Raw genomic sequence first — 27,416 nt, 5'->3', positions numbered from 1 at the left:
GGCTTTCAGCGCCCAGATCCACGCTTCCCTGCTCCTCACTTTCACCCACGGAATGTGGAGGGCACCTCTCCCCACGGTCTTCATGAATACAGAAACAGGACACGTGACACTGACGTGACACAAGCCGCGTGCTGGCACCTCTCTCACCCGTGGCCCACGATGAGCCCTCGGGTGGAGCACACCGGTCCACCCTCGAATGTCAGTGGAGGCCCGGGAAGCCGGGCACAGCCTCCCGCACTCAGGATCTGCTCTGGGAGGCTCCACCGGACAAGTGTCTCTAGAGCCCCAGAACCAGAGGTGCACGAAAAGTCCTGGGAGTAGGTTCATGGGTGGGGACTCAGGTCTGGAAGCCAGCATTTGGCAAAGTAACCAGGGAAGATCTGGGTGGCGAGCTTAGCTGGAGGGCCTGGCGGGGCACACACCATGCGTAACCTGCTCTCTCATGCATGATGTTCCCAAGCCCAGCCACAAGAATACACTCTGATCCCGTCTTTCAACAGCTGCAGAACATTCAGCACAGGGAGAAAGCCCTCCCGATACACTCCCTGGATACAGAATCAACCCACCTCTAGTTTTTCACCATTACAGGTGATGCCAGCATGAACACCTCTGCCTACACACCTCTGCACTCCACACGCCCGCTGAGAACTGCTGCAGGCTGAATCTCAAGGTGCAGACAAACGTGAGGTCAGAGTGGGCGCTAATCTTAAGCTGCCCTCTAAAACAGCAGGCACTGAGGGCACTGCTTTCACGGGCTCAGGCTGACCCCTGTCCATCCTTCGAGCTCCTGCACAACGCCACCTCCTGCAGGCAGCCCTCCTTGACCTCCCAGGCAAGGCTGGGTGACTCTTCTCTAAGGCTGACCACCTCAGAGTGCACCTCCATCAGTCCCGTCCATGGGGCCCCCACCACAACCTACTGTTCCCTTCCCAACAAGGTGGTCCAGAACACAGAGCAGGGGCCCTGGTCTAATTATCTCATTTCTCACAGGCATCAGTAGGTGCTCAATAATCTTTCTCAAACTGTAAGGAAGCAAAACGACAATCAAAGCTGCATGAAAAGGTTAAGTTCTGGGGGCTGAAGGTACGTGGTCAAGCCTGGACATCAGTTTCAGGACCTGCCCAAAGCCCGGCTCCTGTTTTCTGTCGCCGTCAACACTGGGCCACCTGTTGCGCCGGAGCCCCGGTTCCGAGAGGCACCACCAGGTGGCGCCAGACCCCGCTGCAGTCAGTCCCTCTCCCTGCCAACCTGTACTCAGTCCAGAGGCTCCGCCAACCAGCGGCGGCGGAGGCGCAGAGCTGGTCCAGGGCCCGTCTCCCCAAGGACACAGAAGTACCAGTTGCCAAGAGGAGGCTGCCCGCCCCCGCCCCCTCCAGTAAGCCAGGACCCTCTTCCTTTACCTCTCCAGGCTGCAGGGGGCATTTAACGGGGCTCTGGTTGCTTCCTGGACGGGGCCGTCTTCTTTATCCTCCTCCTCAGTGTCATCCTTTACCCACTGATGGTTGGGGAAGAATTCCTTGCACTTCCCGTTGTGTGGCTCCAGGACTCGCTTGGGGGGCCGGGGAGGTGGGGGGACGTGCTCAGGTGGGGGCTCCAGATCCTCATGGGAGAGCTCTTTCCATTGCTCCTTGAAAAAGCAGCAAGAGGAAGATTTCACAGTTGGTAATTTGTCAGGAAATCTGCTCCCTTTCAAGTGAGGAGAGGTGAGGGCTACATGAGGGGCCTTTCAGCTTCTTGGGTCTCCAGCCATGTGCTTGGAAGATGAGATCTTTGGAAAATAAAGTCTATTCTCCCTATTAATGCTCTCTGTGTGAGCACTTCAAAGAAACTGGAACATGGTGACAATTTCCACAACTTTCTAGCTAAACAGACTTAAACATGAAGTCTAGCTATTTCCCCTGACATGTGACATTATTTCAACTTTGACAGTGAACAGCCTCCTTTAGAGACAAAAGTTTAAAACCAGCACACCCGGATTAAAGCAAAAGGAATGCTGACCTGCACCGAAGAGTCTCCCATGATGAACTTGGCGCCCTCGATCACAGCCAGGTAGGAGAAGCGGAGCTGGTCTGCTGTCTGGATCAGTCCCATCCGAAATTTCCGCATTTCTAACAAAACTTTCTTGATATCAACAGAAGAAGGGTCTTTCCTTTTGTCCATCTGAAAGCCAGAGAGGAGACACAGCTGAGTGAGGTCTGGGTGTCAGGTACAACACAACTGTACACGTCCTAGGGGAGCGTGAGCGGGAAAAGTGTGAGGGAAGGGGATTCTCTGGCTTCCACATCAAAATTAAAAGCACTGCTCCAAATGAAGCTGTTTAGGGTAAAGCTCCCTTGATGGGAGGGAAGCTGCTAGAAAGTCAAGACCAAAGCTGGCTGATTGCAGACAGTGACAGAGGGCCGCGGCCAGATCAGCCTGGAGGTCACTGCATGCTCCCTCTGCTTCCTGTGGTCTTGAGGGCCGTCTTACCAGCAAGAGGCAGGTGTCAGCCAGGCAGAAGGTGCCTGACCTGCCGATGCCAGCACTGCAGTGAACCACGATGGGGCCGTGCTCACGGCTGAGCGAGCCCGACTCTCGGACTTTGAAGAGAAAGTTCAGAAACGAGGCCGGCGATTCGGGGACTCCGAAGTCAGGCCACGTGGTGTAGTGGAAATGTAAGATCTCTCGGGTTTCTCGAGACTGAAAGAGAAATACACACGTGACGACTCTCAAAGAATCACCTGAGTGAGAAGCACTGACTTCAAGTAAGCGTGAAGCGCCTTTCGACGTGCCTGCCTCCACGAGGAGTCTTTGTTCCCAGATTCTCTCCTCGGGACCACAGACTCAGCGGACAAGATCCGAGACCCAGGCAGGTGCCAGGCTGCTCCTGCCAGCTGCAACACTTTTGCCTCCAGGAGCCCTCATCTCGACGCCCCTCTCCCTTCTGCCGTCTTCCAGGTCACAATGACTTCTCTCTGTAAGTCAAAGTGATGCTGCACTACCGCCCACAGCAGTCTTGTCATCAGCGCCTCGGGGTTTCACACCAAAGAGTGGAAATGTAACCACAGGTGTGGGGCACCAGCTCTGGGGAACTTGGGGCTTTACGAGGCGATCGGGACGTCTCAGAGGACTGTCATTTTACAGAAAAAGGTTACTGACTCGGTCCCCAAAGACTGGAGGCTGCACGTGTGACCTTCTGAACAGACGGTCAGTGAGGAAGGGGTGTCATAAGACCAGCTGGCCCGGCCCCACAGTGAGAGTCTATGTGCTCCCGCGCTGGGTGCCTGGGCTCCCGGAGCTCTCGCATGCAACCCCACTAGTCCAGTTACTCCCATGCTCCAGATTAGAAGCCTGAGGCTTGGCAGGCACCCCCCTACTAGGTAGGGAGCAGGAGTTTCAATCTGAGTTGCCTGACTCCAGACCCCGCGTTCACAGCCTGCTGCAGGGACCCTTGAAGGTGGACCCTGACACTTGTCCCCGAGTGTTTCTCCTCTTGGCCCCATCAGCTCCCAGAGGAACTGTGAGGACGGCCTCTGGGGCTGATTCCAGCTCTGCTCCTCTGAGACTCCACTCCCAGGGCAGATAGCGGGCTGCCAGGGGGCGATGGTCAAACCGTGGTTCTCAATGAGGAGAGCCCTCACGCTAAGAGCCCACAGTCATGGGAGCCAGTCACGGGGCAAGTAAGGCCTGAGACAGGAATCCCACCAGCAGCATGGAGCCAAGGGCCACGCCGGCACCCAGGTCGCCTGCAGAACAGCTGATAGAGAAACACTGGGCCAGAGACCTGGTGGCCGACAGTGCCCCTCCCCTCATTTGGCAAATGTCCACCATGTGCCTCCTGGGTGCCAGGTGCCACGAGGGAGCGACTCGGCCCTGCCCTCTTCCCCGAGCTCATGCCTCCGGTACAACCACCCTCCCTGACCTGAGGGTGACAGAAACGTGGGAAAGGACCCACAACAAACAGCAAGGACCTGACACCCGCAGAGAACACACACGGGTCACCCCGCACCAGCCATGACACATGCTGGTATCTTCCTGCAGAACTGGAACCAATCTGCTGATCACATCAGGATAACTTCGAGAACCACGCAGACAGCTCCACGCCTTCCTCCCTAGAAAACGACCTCCTTACATACTTTAATGGTTTAAAAAACAAACGTGTCTTCCTTTTTTTTGGGGGGGGTGGGTAAGAAAAGCACTTAAAAACAGATTTTAAAAAAATGGAATAAGAAAACAGGCCCAAAGCAAGTTCCTTCCTTAAATTCTTGAAAAGGTGTGGGTCATCTGTTTACTCCCTCCCTCATGCCTGCCCACTTCTTTCTCAAGGAATTCATTCCAGACGTACGCGCGAACAGATCCACAAGGCTCAGAACAGATTTTTTTTTGAAAACCACATTCTGTTAGAGCAAACAGATCTCCCCCAAACCTCTCTGCTCTGACGCCCAGACAGCGCGAGCCTCTTCTGCTCTGGTTGAATTCCATTCTCTTCAACGAGCGAAAGAAATTTTCTCAAGAGTTTATCAGAAGTCATTCGTAACGCCAAGCTCGCAAGTGCTTAAAAGCATTAAAAAAAAAAAGTCTACCACACAATCCTCCAGGCACATTCCAACCCTCTGCCAAGATTACTCCTGAAAACTGCCCGTCTCAGCCCCTCCATCGGTCAGCGCGGGAGCCTGTGTGCGCCCCCCAACCCTCCCCCTGCCGCCACTCCCCACCCCCACCCCCCAGCTGCAGTGCCCAGCAGGGCGGGGCCTGGCCCGGCACAGTTCCCCGGAGCCGCAGGGTTTCCACCTCTCCTCCACGCCCAGGCACCTGTGCGGAGCTCTCCATCTCACTCTCACTATGAACCCAACCAGGAGCCACAGCGACCACAGAGCAGAAGTCGAAAGTTAAGCTGCGAATGAAGACAAGGCCGGAGCAGACCCTGCCCATCAGCCCGCCTGCAGCCCTGGGGGTCCGTGCTCCTTCGGCCCCGCTGGAGCCCGCGAGCCCCTCACGGTGTGTTCTGGGCCTGCATTGCTCACACCACACACAGACCGCTGCGAGAAGCCTTCCAAAAGCCCGGGCTGCGGGCAGACTGACACGCGGGGAGACACGGTGCCCTTGGCTCAGGGCCGACAGTTTGAGGAGGTGGGCCGTGGGACTGCACAAGGCTGGGGTGCCCACGTCTGAGGGAGCCCCCTGGAGCTCCCCTCCGTGGTCTCCGTCACCGGTGGGGGCGCAGGCGAGCTCTGCAGCCTCCCAGTGAACGGGTCCTCAGCGGGGCTGCTTCCAGCAGACCCAAGAGGTGGCCCAAGGCCATCATTTAATGAGAGCCGGCCCCTGGTGTTATAAACTCCCCGCCACCCCCGCCAGAAGCCCAGGACTTCATCTAGAAACTTTACACTGACCACAAACTGGGCCTTTCTTCTGTCACTGCCGACTAGTGACTGTGGATGAGAGGCCCGCGTGCTCTGCTCGTGTTAACTCCCAGGCTATCATGTTAGACCTTCTGTAGTTGGTCTGAGGTAAAAACCTACCCTTTCCCCTAAGAACTGGTGTTAGCTGGGACTGAGAGTTCGTTCTGTGGAAAGGGAGGTACTAAGACTTGTCCGCCCCCCAGACACTGCTGGTCACCTGGCAGGTAAGCAGGTAGGCGCTGCTCACCATGGTGTGAAAACCGCATCTTGCTCAGAGCTCAGAAAACCACTGGTGCTAAGTAAGTCGCAACTGAAACAACACCTCAAGGAGATGTCACCAACGGGCCCGCGCCGGGCACTCAGGCGTGGGTCGTACTCACCATGAGGTTCTCCAATTCCAGCTGTCGTACTGTGTAATAGGACTTAATGTCTTCCGAGATCAATGTCAATTTCAAATTTGTGTCTTCAAAGACCATTTCTCTCTCTTCTTTCTGTGGCCAGTACTGTGCACATTTTAACTAGGACAGAAAACAGCGCCCAGTTACTGTGAGCAATGGACTGTCTATCTATGGAGTGTGGAGTACTGTCCATGAGCTTTATGGTAACCACCAAACCGAGGGTTTTCTGACCTTGGAAGCTGACATCAGTGTAAGCTGCCTGCCTCCTGGGGAGATGGGGCCAGGGCGAGGCGGGCAGACAGGACATGCACTCCACACCCAGCCGCCCCGGTTATCCGCACAGAGATGTGCTCCAGGTGTTGCATCCCCTCCCTGTCACCCAGGAGAGGAGCCAGCCTGCACACAAGGTTCAGTCTCTCAGGAATGACTTCATGTAGCCATTTCAAAGATTATCAAGAACCTGACTGGTGCCCTTGGCACAGCGCCGACTCCTTACCTTGGGGACGATAACAAGACTAGACTGTGAAAAGCTTGAGGGGTTGTGCATGCTAATTTGCTTCAGTGGTGTCCGCAAACTTTGGCGACCCCATGACTGCAGCCCACCAAGCTCCTCTGTTCATGCGATTCTCCAGGCAAGGATACTGGAGTGGGTTGCCATGCCCTCCTCCAGGGGATCTTCCCGACCAGGGATGGAACCCACGCCTCCTGAGGCTCCTGCACTGCAGGCGGATTCCTTACTGCTGAGCCACCAGGGAGCCCCTTGAAGGCTGTAATCAAATGCAAACCAGGATCTAGAAGGCTTGAGAGGGGTCCTCCAAGGCTGGGGATCACCTCCTGCCCCATCCCACCCTTTTATTCTGGTCTGGTTCAATTCAGAAAAGTCCTTTTGATGTTCAAGTTTAAAAATCCCAGGAACTACTTGATAGTCTTGATTTAAATATAGCTCATTAACATTTTCCTTAAAGCAAGCAAGCTCCCAAAGACTTGGGTTTCATTTAGAGGTCAAGAAGGAAAATTTGGGTCAAATTCAGTGCCAATGCTTTGTGTGAGCCAAGCTGTTACACCAGACATTTCTGGTTGCTGATGACTATTCTGGACAAAACCAGCAGGTAGATGGGGAGAAGCTGCTGGGTCCATAAGCCAGAAGAACTGACACATCCCCAGACAGGGGCCCTCAGAGGCAGTATGACTTCCATCAAATGAAGTATCAGTGCATGTCAACAGCTCTTTGGGCAACAGTACAAGTTCAAGACACTTACAATTCAACACGCACTGACTCAGAGGAGCCAGGAGGCTCTTGAAGAGGCTGAAGACAGAACAACAAATGCCCATTGATCCTGCTTTAATGAAAACCAAAGCCACAGAAAAAAGGAGGGAAACAAATTAAGAAACACCACATTGTGAAGCCACCAAAGCATCCAACTTTATGATCCCCAAACAGAAGGCCAGTAAGGTTTTCTAAAGAGCCCAGACATGGAAGTTTTGGACAGTTTCACCCATGTCATCTCCCTGCACCGATGTGCACGTGTGCATGCTAAGTCGCTTCAGTCGTGTCTGACTCTTTGACATCCTATGGACTGTAGCCCTCCAGGCTCCTCTGTCCATGGGGTTCTCCAGGCAAGAACACTGGAGTGGGCTGCCATGCCCTCCTCCAGGGATCTTCCCGACCTAGGGATCAAACTTGCGCCTCTTAAGTCTCCTGCACGGGCAGGCAGTTTCTTCATAACTAGCGCCACCTGGGAAGCCCAACTATCAGCATCGAAGTGATCCTGCCACTCAGGACACAGAAGCATTGGTGGCATCGCACAATCACGAATGCATGCTTAGCCACAGTGGGCAAGGCAGGTGAGAGCAAGACTTTAGAGGATGTTTAAAGGAGGCATTTATTCCTACACTTTGAATAATCAGATCTGTGTAATGCCTTGAGACACCAGAAACAAAGAAACCACCTTGGTAGGCCCAGAGCCACGAGTGCTGAAGTGGGCACCCAAGGCAGTGAGCAGACAAGAGTGAAGCCAAGCAGCAGAAATGCAGAACGGCCAGCTGCTCTCAGAGAAAAGACCAGTGTTTTCATGTCTCATGGGCAGGAGAGGCAAGTCTTTTAAATCTCATCTCCACACAGCAAGCACTCACTTTCAAAAGTGAATATAAAGCCTCACAAATCTCTGTTATCTGGATAAAGACCAAGACTCTGAAACTTTATCGCTGAGGAATTTTGGCACACACCGAGTGTCAATCAACCAATACTTATTTAAAAATAGGAGTTCTTCAAAGAACTCTTAGGCATCTCCAGCAACATGCCACAGTCTGCTCGCTGTCATTTCCTGTAGAAGTTTTTTGCTGTAAACACATAAAACAAAACAGAAGCAGCACAAGATCACCATTTCCTACGACCCTATTAAGCTGATCCACAGGGGCTGGAAAAGGGGATTATTTTGTTGGAAAGCAGTCCTTTACTGAGTTAAACTGGAGGCATGTCTTGAGGGGGCAGCAAACAGCCACAGGCCAGGGCCAGTGCTGGCACCTGTTAGAGATGCTGTCACTACCAGGAGGGCGGCGTGAGAGTTCTCGGGTTCTTCTAAAACAGCTAGGGCATGCTGAGAAAAATCCACAAAGTCATCTGAGGTGACCCTCTGATGGGTGGGTGATCTGGCTGAAAGAATGATGAACACAGAGAACTAAAAGTGGAGTGTGAGAGAGACGGACAAAGCCTAAAGCGCCCGTGATATACAACTCAGGGTCCCGAGGCTGAAAGCCCTTGAAATCAAACAGCATCTCTAGTGGGGACTTCAGGACAGAGATTCAGGCGACGCTTCTGGGTGAACATGGCCTGGCTTATTCCCCCTGCCTAGACAACTTGCATTCCCGGCCCCTGCACACATATGCACGCTAGCTTATCATGTCTAAATGCAATGTCTACATGGAATGAATGAGAACTTTGGCCACTTGGACGAACCTGGTCTAACACACACAATCATTTTTTGCACAACTGTCTTGCAGGAAGTATATCAGGTCCCAAAAGGGTAATGGGTAGTTCTGCCAAAACATACGAGGGGGACCACTGGACACTATTTGGTGAAAGAAACCAGAAAACAAACATGCATTACACGGAGACACTCTGCAAGCTGGTTTTTAACCACAGGCTGTAGTGGAGAAATTATAATTAGATTAGTTGAGCAAACAAGACACTGCAACTTCTTATAATTCCCCCGGTCAGCTCTGATGGGGGTGGTAACTGAGAACGCAGATGCAGAATTTAAAGTGTTTATCCCAAGGAAGGTTCAAGAACCATAAACCATACACTGCTTTCCATGCCAATCTGCATGTCCAAGTGCCCTAGGGTAAAAAGGAGAGCTACAGAGGGAAACAGGGACTGCGCCACACCACCACAGTAACCACTGTAAGAACCACACAGGTGTCTCTCAACGGCCAGCACAGAAGTCCAAGGGGAAGGACGGCACAGTGGATCTGTGGTCTGCTTATGCTCAGCCTGGGTGGGAGGCCACGGAGGGCAGGGCCTGCTGAGGAGCACGCGGCCTGAGTACCTGGATCCCCTTCCTGGTGTCCTCTGACCACAGCAGCTGGAGCAAACCGTGTGCAAACAGTGACGAGGTTTCACCTCAACTTTTAGTGACAAACAAACAAAAGGCAAATGCTACCTTCTCTGATGAGTTTTGAGTAAGTCCGTCTTGATTTAAAATTCTCAACCCTCCGCACCACGATAGAGTGAGTCGCAACCGTGGGCAAGTCTGCCTCCCTGGGGACACCGGACAGTGTCTGGGGACGCTTTTACAGGCTTCGGCCGCGGGCAAGGTGCTCCCAGCAGCTGGTGGGTGGAGACCATGATGCCCCAAGGCACAGGCTGGGTGTCCCTGCCCCTCGGCAGAGCGCGACCCGGAGCGGCAGCAGCATTGGGGCTGGGAGACCCCGACGCTCCTCTGTGCTCAGCACCCGCGCCGGCCACCACGGTTCGCTTTCCCTTGCGGAGCACGTGCGTGGCAGGAACCTGATGTTTTGTTTCTTTATTCAAAGTTGCTGACAAGAAGGTGGTGGGGACGGCTTACTTCATGTTCGCAACTTTGTGTTTTACTAATCAAGCCACTGCAGAGAAAATTAAAAAACCACTTTCACTGAAGACTTTTTTTTTTCCTCAGACAAAACACACTGCTGCAGCACTTGAATATTCAGGTAAGTGCTTTATCTGTTTCTGTAGAACAAATGAATCCTTTCTTCTCAGAGAAAGAGGCAGAGGCAAAAAGACGACTCTAAACAGGAAATGTCCTAAGAGGGCCGTTTGCTGTCGCCAAGCCCCGTCCCTTCTGGGGAGAGATGGACGAGTCCGTGAGGCGGGTGCGTTACCCCTTCAGGTTTTCACTGCTCAAGTTTCCTTTGACACATTACTGCTTCACACTTTCACTTTTCCCGAGGGCCACGATGGTCCTTTCTCTGGAGGCAGGCTTCTCTGGAGCGGTCACGTCCTTCTGGAAGCCGGGACAGCGGCATCCCCGCTGAGTCCGAGCACGGAGCCAGTGCCGGCCCTGCCTGGGCCCCTCTTCCCACTGGCCTCCACGCTCCTCGGCTCTCTTCCCCTGGGGCCTCCACCTTGGAGGCTGCGGAGCCCCCCGGCTGGCAGTGGGCATCAGGGAGAGGACAGGAGCCTGGGGGGACATGACACTACACCCTGCGGTGAAGACCACACTGTACTCTCAGGCGTGAGGGAGGTCAGAGGCCACGCGGCGCTGAGGGCAGCCACGCGCGCCTGGAGGGGCTGAGTGCGATTTGGGTCACTAGTCCAGAGAAGGGGCAGAAGACTAAAAAAAAAAAGTTTTTTTAATAAAATACAAGTCTGTTCTGGCTGGAATTGGCTGATGAAGGGAGAGAGCGGGGCCTAGCTGTACCCGGTCCAGCAGTCACACGGCGTATGTCCTGGGAGGCAGTAGGAGCCCCAGAAAGGTTTCAGCTAGCAAGAGGTGTGGGAGACCTGGTTTAGAAAGAGCGCTGGATGTAGAGGCAGAAGAGACTGAGGAGAGGCAGGAGTGGCCTGAACAAACAGGCTCACGTTGCCGAGTACTCGGAAGGGAGGCTCACACTCCTGAAGGGAAGTGCAAGCGGACACTGTCCCTGTGAAAGGAGTGGCCAGGGGCCCAGCGTCTGTGGGTCTGACAGGGCTGAATCTGCGTCCAGCTGCTCCCACCGTTTGGCTGTGCAAAGGGACACTTTACCAGAGAAAGCAGGCTCGATCAAGGCACAGTAGGAACTTGCTTTTCAAAGTGAAACTCTGCTCGCACCACTCCACGAGGCCAACAGAGCAGCACCAGAGGCACCGGGGAGAGGAAAGTGGGGCTCACTCACCAGTGCTGGGAGGCCGGCTGACAGGGTGGGGTGGACACCAGGGCAAGGGCTGTCTGACCTTTCTCTCCTTTAAATTCACCTGTTTATCTGACTTGTTTACAATAAACATGTTATTATGTACTGCTTCTTTGTATTTTTCTAACAGAAATCTAAAGCAACCTGAGGAGAGGAACAGACAGACGTCGCCCTTACGGACTGGCGCCGCGGGAGGCGGCATGAGGTTCACTCACCGATCCTTTCTCCATCACTCTGTTGAGCATGACAACGCCCCTGCTCTTCTGCTCCCACACCATCTCCCAGAAGTGGCCGCAGGTGTTGGGTAGAGGGCCCTGCAAACAGAATCCACAGTGTGTGCATCTTACGTACAAACCCGCCCGGCGCGAGGCGCCCTCAGGCAGCGTGGAAGCCGTGGCTGCGGCCAGGGCCCGCCTCTCCCTGCCTGGTGGTCAGTAACCACAGTTCTATTTTCTACCACGTAGCGAAAGGTCATTTCCGTATTTCAGAGCTGGTTCAGAGCCGAATGACAGAGGAGAGAAAACACTGATTCTGCTCTCTGGTTTGGGCTGGCCGGAGCAAGGGCGCCAGAGATCTCCACGTCAGGGCGGGGGGCCAGCGAGCAGCACCGCTGGCTGCAGGTGAGCAGCAGCTCGGGGAGGGGCCCCACCCGCACGGCCTGGGACGAGCCACCCACCTCTATTCCTGCAGCTTCTCCACCAGCTCGCTACCCGTTAGAGCGCCTGAAGTTCACAGGGCTGTGAAGGTAGGCAGACTTACTACGCCTTTCCACAGGACCCGGGACACAGTGAATACCCAACACAGTGTGAGCTCTCATCATTACTATTAATGGCTAACCTGACCGTGGACTCCCCTCATCCTCGGAGCATGGAACCTAAAACATGAGGGCACACAGACAGGGTGGGCAAGGGCTGCGGTGCCACTGGCCCACAGCCGGAGTTCTCATCACGGCCCCAAACACCACTCCAGTCCAGAACGGGTCTGAGGGACTAAAGTCATGGAAGATCTGAAAGGGCACACACCAAACAGCCAATACTTGAAGGTGGGCGTGAAGGCCAGTATCCGTGACATTACTCTCCCTACAGGTTTAAAAAGTGAGACGAGAGCCTTGCATTATTTGCTTAATGAACACATTTTAAAAATGGGCACCGTGTTCTTGGCTTTGTGGCATGGAGATGAGCTCAGTCCCACCGTCCAGCAGTGCGACTTTGGGCCAGGCTGCTCGAACCCCTTACATAAACCTCAGGGCAGAGGGAGACCACGTCAGCAAGCAGCTGGGTACATCTGGGGTGTGATCTGACAGACAGACAGAACTTCACATGTGCCAAGCAACCGCGAGGGTGTGAGTGCGGTGAGGACAGCGGGGTAAGTTTTCACGGTGATTTCCTAATGCCTGTTTGACTTTATATACCCTATCTTTGCTTTGGGCTTGCTGACCCCAGACCAAAGTTGAATGGCTGAAATCAGAAAGTAAGAAACTTGACTACTTCTAAAAGAGAAGTTCCCAAGAAGCCACTTTGCCACAACCTCTTCCCACCAGCTTGCCACCAAGGTCTCCCTGCCCCTCACCCCAACCCCAGAAGGGCTGGGAGGATCACGGGCTGAGGGCCTGGGGACTGATGTTCTGTACAATGACTGGGGGGGTGTTGGGCCGACTCTGGTCATGTGCGGAGAGGAACCCGGACAGAACAAAAGGGACAGTCAAGAAGGGCCACCAGGAAGACACCCGCCCCAAAGCAGACTTTGGTCATCGTGCTTCCTAGCTTCACTGTCATTTTAGCCTCCAAATATTAGACAGGGTGATGATGTTCAGTCACCCTAGGACCCAAACCTAATGTAAAACTGAAAAACTGACATGCAAAGAGAAAAGAGGAAATCAGGATTTATATATAGAGAGATTTAGACTGTGTATATCAATGTACCAGTAACAGATGAAGACTTGAGAAAATCGGTTAAAAGAGACCCCTTCACTCTTCCCCGGGCTCCTGTGGTCTTTGGGTCATATACCAGTGTTTCACAAAAGGCCAATTATGAAACCGCTGTTGTGATTTCTTTTTCCATAAAGATGCCAAAAACCAATGGGAGTTTCAAGTGAGTTTGTATGCTCCTCCACATAACCTAACTCACCCCTCCACCCCCAAGGAATGAGGACCATGCAGAGGAATTCTGAAAGGCCATCTGGATAAAGATTTCTGGTCTATTACTAACCCTCTTACGTGTCCATAAGCAGCCCTGATGCCCTGAGGCAAATGCTTAGGGACTCAACACAGGTACAGTCTTTTCTAGCTACTGCCTCTGTCAACAAACAAGACAACCCTGGCATTTTACTGCTGTTGTCTACAAACCCAGCAACACCATACTTCCCAGAAAAGATTCATGTCATGACCAGACTGAATCTCTGAAGGAAGACTTTTCCCTTCCATGTTGCTTTTTTGGGTTAGAAACCTGATCTTCTAAAAGATGTGGCAGACTTTATCTGAGGCGTGGATAACGGCACTGTCAGACTCTTAGGCTGACATCGAGAGAGGCGAAGCCCACTAGGGAAAAATTCAGACTCTGTTTACCTGGGTGAGAATGTAACTCCTTTGGGCTTCTTCCATTTTTATCAAACTAGCATTGATATAGTCGTTATCTTCTTGATGAAGTTTAATCCGACTGTGATCAACTGAAAGGCAAACCAGAACGCAAGGTTAATCCAGGGGGACTTAAGTGCTTGCACACGCGATGTGCCCTATGGGGAAAGCAGAGAAAGCGAGTGAGGCGCTCAGGGTGTTCACACTGGCTGAGTCCAAACTGTTCTGAGATTAACTTAAGTGTCTCCAATAATGGGAACCGCTAGTACTTTCAGAAGGTTTCTCAAAGTATCTGAAACTTAATACAAAATAGCAACAGAAACAAATTACACTAAAACATAGATTATTAATTCTTGTTTGGGAAATCTGTTTTTAGGCTTTATCGTCTTATTTATTACTGTCCTCATACCTCAGAAGACTGGGGGGGAGGGGATGTCAAGGAATCTGTTCTCTGAGGCCTAAAACATACTTTTATGAGTGAAAAATGCAATGGCTTTGATCTTTAAAAGGGAACAAAATCCACCAATATTCCACCCAGTCCCCAGAGTTCAAGTTGGTACAATGAACCAAGTTGGTAAGATTTACGATCACGTCTCAGCCTCACCTGTGCCTAATGCTTCCAAGATTAAACGGCTGAAGTCTACAACAGGGTGAAAACTCACACCTTGAACTGCCTGATACAAGGTTGTCTTTAGAAAAGCTCAAGTACAACATATATGTCACAATCAGAGACACTTAAAAGAGAGTTTAACAGGAAAACACAGACTCTGAATCCAAAACACAACACCGAAAGTATATTAAAGTAACTTTCAGAATAGCTTTTAGAAATACACTCGCATGTGAAAGGTCCACCCCAGGGGACAGAAGAAGCACAGCCGCTTCTCCTCCTCTCTGCCACGGTCACAAAAGCCCTACTTTCCCGAAGGCAACTCTCCTTATCCTGCCGGGGCCATTAACAAGCGCAGGTGGGTGTTTTATTTCTGGTACAACACAAGGGACGGTAAACTCAGGAGACGGCCCGTAAACAGTTCTCCCCTCGCCCAGAGAGAAAGGAAAACCTAACAGGGTAAGCAGTTAGGGCCTTCTATTCGAAAGCATTCCAAAGAGACGTTTTAGTGAATTAGCCATTGTTTGGAATAACGTTTCTCATCATAGAGGGTTATTACACACTGAAATACTCGGGTGATACTGAAATGGGCCATGGAGATAAGCGGTCTCACAGCACTGGGTGGTGACCTTGGACAGACAACTTATCTTCTGAGTGCTGAGTTTTTCACCTGCCAAATGGAAGATAATAGGATCACCTTCTACCTTGAAACATTCTCCCCATTTCCTTCATAATTTTAAAAGCAAATTACCTTCTCTAGTGAAGAGTGGAGGTAGGGGAGAAAAACGCAAGGAGTTAAGACTGGTTAAAAAGTTTGGGAATTGTATCCCTGGAAGAATATTTCAAATGCTGTTTTTTTTCCCTCTGTAAAGCTGGTTTACAACCTTATTTAGATGAATACTGATCGAAATCATAGAAAAGAAATATGAAAGATAATATTGTTGCCTAATTCAGAGCGAGTACAGCAAAGCCTACAGACCAAGGGCTTGGTGGGCACCGTGTGCATGGTGTGAACTGCGACGGTGATTCTAGCGCAGGGCAGCTGGCCAGGGCCTCATGGCAGAATTCCCTGAGAAGAGGCCATTAGTATTATTTTTAAATAAAATCTATGTGCAGCCGTAGCCTGGAAGTGCTAAATCAAGAGAATCAGACACTGGGGCAAAATCCTGTGTCACCCGACCTAGACCCACGCGGTGGACGTGCCCAGCGGGCACTTCAGTTCCTGGCCGTCTCAACCACAGCCGACACTGACAGTGAGACTCGGGGCTAAGCACTGATGTGCCCTGACTTCAGTCTGCGCCCAGTCCTGAGATCCCTGTGACTCCTGTGTGACTGAAGATCAGGGGAGAGGGCAACCCGCCTGAGGCCAGCAGCTCAGAGGGGCAGAGCGCCGCAGCAGCCGTCGGAGGCAGACTGCTTAGCGCCAGCCCAGGTCTGATTCACTCCGCCCCCCCCACAGCCTGGGGCACTGCACCATCCGGCAGGGGGCACAGCCACTCTTCTGTGGAGGGCACCGGGAGCCGCCCCTGCAGCAGGCTTCGGTAGGACGGGCCTGCCCGGGGGCCTGGCGGCATCGTCACGTCCCCGGCAGAGGGCACTGCTATGGAGCTGCTGCAACCACGGCCCTCGCTGCTGGGCGATGCCACGTGGAGGTGAGTCCCAAGGCTCTCTGTGACCCAGAGGAGGTGGTGAAGTTCCTGTCCTTCCCTCCTCTCCAGTTTTTCTCACTTTACACAGATTCTAACACAGTTCATTCACTTTCGAGATATCAGCAGACTGAAAGCCAATTACTTGGAAGGCAGAGGAGGCTGCCAGCGGGCACACTGAGAACTAAGGATAGGAAAGAGCCAGAAAAACAGTGATGGCGGAGGGGGTGGGCTGGGGGAGGTGAGGTCAGCGAGCAGAGCCGACTGCGTCTCTAGCTGAGGCGGCAGGTGAGTGCCTCCCCGACCCTGGCCCATGCCCGCGCAGGGCATCACTACTGGTCAGTACAATGCCTTGGGCCCAACAATACTGTCGCGGAGTCACCCGGAAGGGGTATATTACGCCTGCCATTACACACACTCAGCTGGTAGGAAATGATTCATCATTAAAACAGTCAAAGCTAAGGAAAGCGCTTTGAACTTTGCTGAATTTTCTATAAACTGAAACCTTATCCCTCCTCCATGGGCGGAAAAGTGAACCATTACTATAAGCCTCTAATACCTTCATCATAGGAAACAATCAAGTCATAAACCTCAACTGCTATTGATTTATTACCAAACCCCAGGGCTAAAGGAGTCTGAGAGGCCCACAGCCTCGGAGGGGCTGGCTGGATGGGAGCAGGTAACTGTGGTGTGTGAATACTTACAGGGACTGACGTCTCTGTACCTGTTTCGGTTTTTGTTCTTAGGAAGCTTGGCCACTCTGCATGGGAAGTCACTGGCTTCATGTCGGATATCCTACAAAATAAGAGATAAAGAGTTCTCTCTTGAAACTCTGGCACCAGGAACCCAGCTGACTGCGTGCGGGCCATGTGCCAAGCACTGAGGAAGACGCAGCACAGAAACAAACAGCAAAGGGGGCCGGGGAGTGCGGGAAAGGCAAGTGCTAATTCAAGAGGCACGTCCAAGGTCACGGGAGGGAGACAGAAGGATACCCGCATGCCGCAGGCGGGCGGCGGCGGTGTGGGGCCGGGAGCTAGAACGACGAGGAAGCGGGCAAGGAGATGGGAACGGGGCGCAGTACTCAGAACACCCAGCACAGCAGAGGCACAGGGGCTGGGGTTCACACTTTGTGTGGGGACGCTGAGTGGGCTGGTGGAGGAATGACAGGGCTGGAGTACACAGGTGGGTAGAGATCAGATCTTGGAGAGCCTTCTGTGTCAGGCCTGGGAATTCCATCTGCAACCTCCTGTAAAGCTACAGTTTATCAAGAGCAGATAAAAGGCCCCTTTCTGCCAAACAACTATCTAAACACTTTCCCATACATGTGTGTGCGCGTGTGCACACACAAATGCCATCAGTTATGTCCAACTTTTTGTAGCCCCATGAACTATATAGCCTGCCAGGCTCCTCTGTCCACGGAACTTTCCAGGCAAAAATATTGGAGTGGGTTGCCATTTCCTACTTCAGTGGATCTTTCCAACGCAGGGATCAAACCTGCACCTCTGAAGTCTCCTGCACTGACAGGTGGACTCTCCACCACTAGCACCAGCTGGGAGCCCCAATGCTTTCCCAGGGGATGGCAAACAAACCCCATTAAACCAACCGTCAGAAGGAGAGCGAGTGCCTGAGCTCACAGGAGACTGCAGCATGTGTCCTACCAGACAGACCACACACATCTCATTTTGCTCTTCTACATCAACACCACTATAACGCCACTTAGAGATCTCTTCCTTTACGTCTGTATTTTACTAGTACTGTCATGAAAGACAAGCTTGCCCAACAATGTGCATATACTCAATGCCGCTGAACTGTACACCTAAACATGGTTATGACGGTCAATCTTTGTTATGTATGTTTTAACAGAACTTTTTAAAAAAAGGGAAAGGCTGCAGTGAGAGAACAGGAGAGCAGACAACAGCAGCACAGCTTTGGAAGCTGGCAATCAGACTGATGAGCAGCTGGCAGGTGGGAGCAGGCTCAGTCACAAGCCGGTGGCTGGGAGAGCAGAGCACCGGCCTGGTTTCCACCACAGAACCCTCCAGAAGGGCAGGAAGCCTGCTTCTGGAACGAGGGGTGGGATTCACCGCAGGGGGGCAGGGCTGGACCAGAGGAACTGCATCTCCGCCCCTACCTCCCCCTTCCCGCTGCTGGGTGCCTGCTGCCTCACACCTCTGCTGAAATCTGGAGTTTACTTTTTGGAAAATGTGAATCAGGGGGCAGAGTGCCGTCCAGGTGATATGAGCAAACAAGAGGAAAGACCAAAAGGTACCATCATGAGGGTATACAAACAACAGCCCATCTGCACCCAGAGGCCTCGAGGCAGACGTGTGCTGACCAGCCCCGTGCACCTGCTGGGAACCTGCAGTAGACCCCAGAAGCCCCCCATCTTCATCACGTGCAGACCACTGATTAAGAGACGTCAGAGGAAGGAATGCCTCTAGTACGAAAGAGATCTAAAGGAAAAATAAAATGGGAAAAACAAGCCCCTCGGAACAAAGAGTGCAGAGAAACCAAAGCTTAAAAATATATTTATCATTAATATACTCAGAAAGATAAGAACCATACATTCATGGATTAAGAACAGGATGTTGGATAAAAATGTCTCTTGGAACTTGAAAACAAGAAATGGCAGAAATGATAAGCTTAACAGAAGAGTCAGAAGATAAAGGTAGAAGAAATTCTGCTTTTCCAGAAGGCAAAAATAATTAACAATGGAAAATTAAGCAGAATAAAATGCAAGGAAAGAAAACATTAAAAACTAGTTCAAGGAAATCTACCAGATACATCAGGTGCTCAGCAAAATGATAAAAACAGACCCACACTGGAGCACAGTACCGTGCAGGTCGAGGGTCTCGCCAACAAAGAGAAGATTCTGTAAGTTTCCAGGAAGAAAAAATAGTTCACTTTCAAAAGGTAAGGGGATCTGAATGGCTTCAGATTTTGCAAGAACACTGAAAGCTGAATGGCAACAGAGCAATGCCTTCAAAATTCTGAAGAAAAATGATGTCCAACCTAGAATTCTATACACAGCCCCAATAATCGTCAGGCAAGAAGGAACGAGAGAAACCGCTCAGATCTGTAGGGCCTCAGAGACCCCACCACCTCTGCTCCGTTTCTCAGCATCCACTGGCGTTTCCACCTGAGTGAAGGAAAAAACCAAGGAAGAGAAAGATGTAAGGTACCCAGGGGAAAAACAAACAAAAAAGGATCCACCACAAGAGCAAAGGCACAGGAAATTTCCACGCAGGCTGTGGTGGGGGAGGCCCAGGATGACAGCTACGCACCAGCCCCAGGAGGCGAGCACCCAGACCAGACCAGAGTGACTCAAGAGATGGACATGCCAACAGCATGCCTCTGTCCAGCATACCCACCGTGACTGAGCAAGACCACCAGAGGGAAACGAGAATACCTGCAGTCCAGAAAACAGGGATGCCAACTGAGAAGCAAAGCAAAGGTCTCAAGATGGACGCCGTGTGGCAGTCTTCAGAGCCAGTGACCCAGACAGAGGGACGGAGGTGTCCAGGAGGGATGCCTCCTCCAAGACCAGGGCTGCTGAGTCACCTGAAGCTGCTCTATCTAACACAGTAGCCATAGGCCACCTGAGATGTGGTGAGTCTGCAAAGAGATGCTGTGCAAATGTGAAAAACACACATCGGGTTTTGATAACTGAGTACTAAGAAAAGAAATTAAAATATCTCAAATACTTGAAACATTGACTATTGGTTGAAATGACACTTTGAACATGCTGGATTAAGCAAACTATGTTGTTACTTTCATCTGCTTCCTTTTACCTTTCTTGCTGCATGCTAAGTCATTTCAGTCGTGTCTGACCCTTTGCGACCCCATGGACTGTAGCTGCCAGGCTCCTCTGCCCATGGGATTCTCCAGGCAAGAATACTGGAGTGGGTTGCCATGCCCTCCTCCAGGGGATCTTCCTGACCCAGGGATCGAACCCAGGTCTCCTATGTCTCTTGCACTGGCAGGTGGGTTCTTTACCACTAGCGCCACCTGGGAAGCCCCTTTCTTACTGCGGCTACTAGAAAAAGCAGAATTACATACATGGCTGGTACTTATTTCTATTGGATGGTGCTAACTGAGCTGGTGGAAAATTGCTGTGAGAGGTTCTCAGAAGGTATGAGAAGAGTTAACAACAGGTAGGGGCTTCCCTGGTGACTCAGGCAGTAAGGAAACTATGCAAATGAAGAAAAGGCAATTATTAACTACAAGAAAATCTATTAAAAAGGAAAGCATGACAGTACAGCACTACCTGTGACTGTGTGCGAGGCAACAATGTAAACAGTGAACACGGCTTTCACCTAGAAGTATCACAGGCTGGGGGAACCGGGCGGGGAAGCAGGAGGGACAGCAGAAGGCGGGGGCTTAAGAAAGCCACATCCTGTATCTCCCTGACGAGCTAAACTCATGAATCAAAGGATAGACATTTTCCTTAAAATCTGGGAACAAATGCAAGCTCGAAGCAGGCTCAGAGTTCAAAAGCCATTCATAAAGAGAAAGACTGGGAATGGGGAGATGTAGGCAGCCAATAAAACTTCTTAAACCATGTATATATTCAACTTGGATTTAAAGAGGAAGTCCACATTCTGCTATTTAAAAGAAAAACCTACAAAACGGCAAGGTTTTTGACTCGTACGAGCAAGATAGATAGCACCTGAAAAGTATGATAATATAAACTCACTTGAGATTAAACAAATTAGTCTAGTAGTAATGTATCCATCACATCTTTTATGGATGAGATTAAGCTTTTGGGGAAATGCTACAGAGCACAGAAAAATGACTTCAAGGGGGAAAAAAAAATCTCATTTTTAAATTTCTTACTCTAGTTGTTATTTGGAAGTGTTCACCAACAGGTACAAATCTGCCTTATGACATGAAACAATCTTGATCAGTCCAGCTGGTGTGACTGAAAGAAGATGGAAGAAACAGTTGATATGAATAAACCACTGAAAAAATATTCATTCTGAGGAAATAAGGGCCAAAATAACAACAGTGTGCGACTGATTCTATGTAGCCGAAGGATCTAGTAATCTGTACTTTTTTGGTTGAAGAGAACACACCAAAACAGCTAATAAAAATATTGGGAAAATAGAAGCTATCCACACAATACTTTTAAAAGAAGAGTCTAAAATTAAGGTAGCCTCAAACAGTCAAATGCACAGATCTTAAATACGTAGTTCAGTCAGTTTTTCTAACCAATTTCTTTTTGTTTCCTGATTTATTTTTTCCCCAAATGTCATACTTTTTATTCAGTACTGGGGTATAGCCAATTAACAATGTTGTGACCGTTTCGGGTGAGTGGAGAAGGGACTCAGCCACACACAGACCTGTCTCCATTCTCCCCCAAACCCCTCTCCCATCCATGCTGCCACAGAACATTAAGCAGAGTTCCATGCGCTACACAATAGGTCCCTGTTGTCTAATCAATTTTGAGGTATAATTTACAAATAATAAAACAAACCTGGTTTAAGTGTTTCTCTATTTCAGAACTGCACATGAGAAATACATGCAGGCTCTAAATATGAATTTACATTTCACTCAGTAAAACAAAATGCCAGGATTATAGTATTAATATTGAGGAGTGATAAAAGCACCTATAAAATTAAAAGTTAACTACCAATAGTGGTTTAGAAAAATAGCAGATGAACCACTGTCCCTCGAAATGTGACAGAACTACAGCAAAACAAGATTTCTGCATTGGATTCATTTTGATATTTGGCAAAACTAATACAATTATGTAAAGTTTAAAAATAAAATAAAATTAGAAGAAAAAAATAATAAAATAAAAAAAATAAATAAATAAAAATAAATAAATAAAAGGGCATCAAAGGTGAGCCGACCTTCCAACAGCTGAAGAAAGCAGACACTGACTAATGATCAAGTTTAAGGGGACTGCCATCACAAGCACATGGCATCCTTAGATCTTTTACTACTTTGACCAAAGATTAAAGAATCTACTGAGGCGTGCAAAACATCCACACAGAGAAAATAAAACAGGATAAAGGTCTTAAAGCTGATGATGAGAAGATGACTGTTGGGTAAATTTAGGAGCCAAGCCAAGAAGGAAATAGTAAACTTGCCATGAAACATATTCTCAGAAGCATCCCCTAAAAAAACCCCATTCAACATTTCAAGGACCATTCAAAGTGCACCTCACCCTTTCAGGGATGAGATCACACTGAATGAGAACTGGGAACAGTGAAATGGCCCACACCAACAAACAGATAAGCTGCCCGTCTCCTTCCCTCGGACGGTGCTTCACTGGCTTTTCTGGAGTCTACTTCCTATTCTTGGTACAGGTTTCTTCAGAAATGTGACAGAGAAAGCAGCACGTGTAACAGCCATCAAACGTTCACGCTCTCCTAGAGAACACATCTGACGGTGTGCGGCCAAGGGAGAGCTCACGTTCAGTCACAGCTTACTGGTGAGTGGTTTAAATTACACCGTGTCATTTTATATAGGCACTGGGTACCCAAAATGATCTGCCTCATTTCTACAGTGAATCATTTTCATGGGAGAGAAAAAAAAAACAAGTTCTTTTAAAATTATGACTGATCTGGGCTAGAAAGTTGGGATAAAGATGCCTGATAAAATTTAAACAAAACATCTGAACTGAAAATCGATCTTAAGAGGCAAGGTAGGGCAGAAACCATCATTACTTGAAAAATTTCTGAGGCTAGTTCTGACTCCCCATCCTTCCACACTCACTTAAGAAGATGACTGATGACCTCCCAGCGAGCACCCACTGAGCTCCTCATAAGGCTCTGGGAACAGAAGGAATCAGGGCCCAGAGTCAGTCAGTCTGTCTACTTACAGGAAAGCTCATTATCCATTATTTAAATACCTCCCAAATCCAATTAGGCAAAAGTCAAACATGGGGTAAAGCTGATAATGCTTTACGTGAGAGCTCTAATTTTTGAAAACACATAGGCATAAAAGCCAGGCTTGCAGAAATATTCTAATGTTTATAGCACTTTGTTAAGTTAAACCTAGCAATTTTGGTTTGAACATCCTTCTCTCTTCAGTCCCACAAGAGGGCGAATGTCTCTGGCTCCACTGTAAAATGCATTATTTCTCTTAAAACTATCCAAGAGTGATGAGGTGGAGCCAGTGTCTCATTAAAGCTGGGAGTCTACTGGGAAGGTCCTAGACTCTCAACCTTCCTAGCACCAGCCTGGGCCCAGAGTGGGCATTCAACCTAATTCTAATGACTGAATTAAGGAATGGTTCTAAAGGTGCTCAAGGAGTCCTTAACTGTGTACCAGTCTGATTCATATTATGCAATAGAAATGTTCTTGAAAGAGAATGCGTTTAAACCAATGTCTGGTCCACTCCTACTTTCCAATAATAACAATAATTATTATTACTACTATTTTGCTTTGCAATTGAGTCACACAGCCTCTCAACAAGATAGTACTAAAAGAGCTACTGAAACACGAATTCAAAGCATAAACGGTTGTTTCAGATGGTTCAGACAGCCATCTGTTTCAAATGAAGGAAGAAAGCACTCCAGCGGCACCCTGTATCTGCCAGAACCGCAGCTCCTCAGTATCTTCACATCTTCTCTACTCCCCACACCTCGTTTTACAAATGGCTGCCTAATTTGACTGTTCTAGCTGCTACCTAGTACTTTAAGGAAACTACTGGCTCTCAGAAATAGAGCTAGATCAAAGGGAAATACAGAAGTACAGTAAAGGCAATAATTTAAAATAAGAAGTGAACATATAGGGCATACATTTCCTGGAACTCTTGCAAGTAGTCACCACTGAATAGGAAGATATATATAGAAGTGGGGAGGGGGGCGGGGATGGCTAGACTAGAATTTTAGGAACCAAATCTTCAAAGTGACATTTGTGTTGAACAACTTTGTTACTCATAAATCTCATTATAAATGACAATATAAAATTACGGTATAGTAAAGCATACTGAGAAATACACAACTTTCAAAATCAGAAATTCAACGTCTTTCACGGTGAAAGCAATGCTGTACTCTGTCTATACTGGTTAATGGAACAATGTAATTGACTACAAAGATCTTTGTTGTGGTTTAGTTGCTAAGTCATCACTAAGTCACGTCCAATTCTTTGCCACCCCATGGACTGCAGCACGCCAGGCTTCCCTGTTCTTCACTATCTCCCAGAGTTTGCTCAAATTCATGTCCAGTGAGTCAATGATGCTACCTAACCATCGCATCCTTTGCCACCCCTTTCTCCTTTTGCCTTCAGTCTTTCCCAGTATAAGGGTCTTTCCCAGGGAGTTGGCTCTTCATATCAGGTGGCCAAAGTATTGGAGCTTCATTCAGCTCTTCCAATAAACCTTAGGAAACGATTATATTTATCCATTTATATAATCAATATGCCAGAAGTCATAGTCAATACTGCTAAACTGTAAGATAATCTACAATGCTTAGATAATAAAAAGTTTAAAATTTAGTTAACGAGTAGCAAGCCTGCTTTGGTTTAAAGTTTAAAATGATTATGTACTGAATAGAAAAAGATGCTGAAAAGTAAACCCAGAGCCTCAGAATCTAATGTGGTAAGCTGAGAGAGAGGAAGGAGAAATGAGCACAACCAGCCTGCGTTCAAAAGACAGCAGACCTGCAGTGATCAGCCTCGCCAGAGCCTATGGAGACGCTGGGTCATCCTGTCCACTGTTCGGGGGGAGGTTCAAAAATAATGGAGTTACAAATCACTACCAGAACAATTACGTGCATTTGGAAAATGACATGGAAAAAAGCAGAATCAAATTGTTTTACAAATTCCCCACAAATCAGAGGATGAGGGCAGGCATGGGAAGTGTGGAGTACCCTCCACAAAGTGGGCAAGGGGAACCGGGGAACCAACCGGTAGAGGTGGTGGGGCTGATTTCAGCTCTGAACTACACCCTCTGCTCTGAACACAAAGTGAGGGTCGATTAAACATAGAGAAGAACACAAAGGCACAGTCAGTTCAGTCGCTCAGTCGTGTCCGACTCTGCGACCCCATGAATCACAGCACGCCAGGCCTCCCCATCCATCACCACAAAGGCACAGCTAGGCTCAGACACAAAACAAGAACAAACGAAAACAACAGCCCCCCACTCAAAATCACCTGTAAGCACAATACCAAAAACAGAAAAACACACACCACCACCAAAGACTCGTTCTGAAAAAGATAATCAACTAGAAAAATAACTATTTCACATGAAATTTACTGTTGGCTTGTCAGGCGCTTTAAAGATAAATGTATTTGAGATCAGGGATAAATAAAGAAATTGTGTATAAAAAAGATGTTACATATACATCTAGGAAGGAATAAATGAAGCCACAATAAGCAGATAGGAAAGAATAAATGAGAAATCTTGAAATGAAATTGACAACCACTGACATTTAAACAACAGACCTTAACAGATGAAGATAAACTCTGCACTGAACACAAAGGACAGGCACTTTGGAAGCGAGTGCAGAGGGACACAGCGTGGACAACAGGAGACAGGACAGAGCGGCCCCAGCGCGCCTCCAAGACAAAAGTCAGTGCCCGCGTGCTAGCGTCAGAGTGAAGCTGCAGGATACTAGGGTAAAAAAAAATCTGCAAAGTAAATTGTATTATCCTTTGGACGCTTAATATAACGTTAACATTATCATTTATTTTTAACAACTCTATGGTTACACAGTCAAATAGTTAACAAAGAAATATGAAAATTGTGTTTTCAAGGGTCACTGACTTTAAACCTTATTTTTACAATCCTTGAAGTATCTGGTTTTTGTTTTTGTTGCTTTTTAACATCACTTACGTTTTCTGTTAAATGTCATAAATTTCACCTTGGGCAGAAATCAATAGGCAGCAAATGAATCAGACTTACAGTAACTGATGTCAGTGAAGCATATTGGAACAAGTTTTTTTTTTGAATGCTGAGAACCACAAAACCGTTCCTGTAAGAGAACAGTCTAAAAACTGAATCCACTTTCACTTCTGTTTTGTTTACCTTCTGCTTTCCATAAGGACAGTTGGCGTGTTCAGGCCCTGGGTTCTGCCACTTTGCCGAGGACAGCGGCACAGCTGACTGAGGACACAAGCAGCTGGCAGGCATCTGAGAGCGGAAGGTTCACAGCTTGCTTTACAAGGAACCAGACTGCCAACCACCAGCTTCCTCCCTCCACATTTAATTTCCCTACAGGGACCTTAGGAACCCACACAATATGCCTACTTTGAAATAACTGAAAACCATATTTATGAAACTGATGGTATTCTGTGGATAATCTGGGAGTGTGAATGGGAGGGAAACAGAATGTCAAATGAAATCAGCTTTGGTTAAGCATTTAACACTCCAAGAGTAGTACAAGATTTCTTACCATAACCAAAGAAAAGGCTTTTGTATTACTGTTACCAAACAAGTGAGTTTTCTAAATACCTTCTCAATATAAATGTACTTTTCTACACACCATTTGGGGATTAGAGATGATGAAGGAAGATATGCCCATTGCTCAAAAGCATTCTAAAGTGATAGTTCTTTAGTGAAGCCACAAAAGTAAAATGACAATTCGGGGAAGAGAGGAAGCGGTGACCAAGCTCTTCTGCCTGGCTCTGCAAAGAACTCAGCGCATGCGGATCAAGGAAGCAAGGTTTACATTCAATGTTTGAATCTCTTCAATTCATCCAAATATTTACTTAGCACTGACCATGTGGAAACCAAGAAGGACAGGGGGGTGAACAAGGGAGGCAAAGTCCTGCCACCATGGACCTTGTGCTCCAGTGGGGAAGACGGCCAGACAGACAGACACGAGGTTCTGAGCTAGGCGCTGCCACACAGAACTCACACAAACGTGCCCACGATTATTCATCAGGGACTGATGGTAAAACAGAAGGATTAGAGCTCCGAGCAAGCGGATACTCTACCTACACCCCCTCCCACCACCAGGGATCTGATCCCTCCTGGAGGAGCAGAACGAGCAGTTCAGAAGCCCCGACCTCCATCCGCACATGCATTCCTTTCGCTTCCTCCTGGGCTCGAGCGCTGAAGTGCGCCTGAGAACAATGAGGGACACCAGGCACCACGCGTAGAAGCACACGCACCGCACGTTACGGGTTAATGAAGGACAAGCTGATCTATGAGCAGGCCACTTCTGCAGACAACCCAACGTTAACGGTGTCTTTCGACAAAAAGAGTTCTTCATGTCAACACAGCTCAATTTATGGATCTCTTCCTCTATAGTTAGTTTTGTGGGGAGTCTTGCTTAAGAAACGGTTTTCCATCTCAAGTTTATACACACACTCACCTACATTATTTTTGAAAGTGTAAAGAAAAATGTTTCCCATATAGTTTCACTTATATCTTGATTATGACTCAAAACGCTGGAATAAAACAGATGACAAAACGCCATGTCTGTCCCTCCTAACAGCTGTTTTTGTGCACAGTAAGCACTCCTTTAACTTACCAGCAGGCACTCAACGTCT

The 27,416-nt window shown here is 49.0% G+C and overlaps 1 protein-coding gene across 2 annotated transcripts in view; it reads right to left on the bottom strand.

Annotated features, from left to right (window-relative positions):
- The window catches only part of PTPN1 (protein tyrosine phosphatase non-receptor type 1), a 63,538-nt gene that overhangs the window by 3,651 nt on the left and 32,471 nt on the right, over window positions 1-27,416 (bottom strand). The window contains exons 2-8 of one of the 2 annotated variants that reach the window (XM_019972575.2): window positions 16,674-16,764; window positions 13,708-13,808; window positions 11,359-11,457; window positions 5,759-5,896; window positions 2,470-2,679; window positions 1,999-2,160; window positions 1,401-1,627 (exon numbers count right to left, since the gene is read on the bottom strand). In XM_019972575.2, the coding sequence (XP_019828134.1) occupies window positions 1,401-1,627; window positions 1,999-2,160; window positions 2,470-2,679; window positions 5,759-5,896; window positions 11,359-11,457; window positions 13,708-13,808; window positions 16,674-16,764 (1,028 nt within the window). The remainder of the gene's footprint in view (window positions 1-1,400; window positions 1,628-1,998; window positions 2,161-2,469; window positions 2,680-5,758; window positions 5,897-11,358; window positions 11,458-13,707; window positions 13,809-16,673; window positions 16,765-27,416) is intronic. The other variant, XM_019972576.2, reaches the window with a different exon arrangement.

This window comes from Bos indicus, chromosome 13 (assembly GCF_029378745.1).
Source record: "Bos indicus isolate NIAB-ARS_2022 breed Sahiwal x Tharparkar chromosome 13, NIAB-ARS_B.indTharparkar_mat_pri_1.0, whole genome shotgun sequence".
In the NCBI taxonomy this organism is placed as follows: Eukaryota; Metazoa; Chordata; class Mammalia; order Artiodactyla; family Bovidae; genus Bos; species Bos indicus.
The sequence above is the reverse complement of the archived record's forward strand: the minus strand, read 5'-3'. Positions and strand labels throughout refer to the sequence as shown.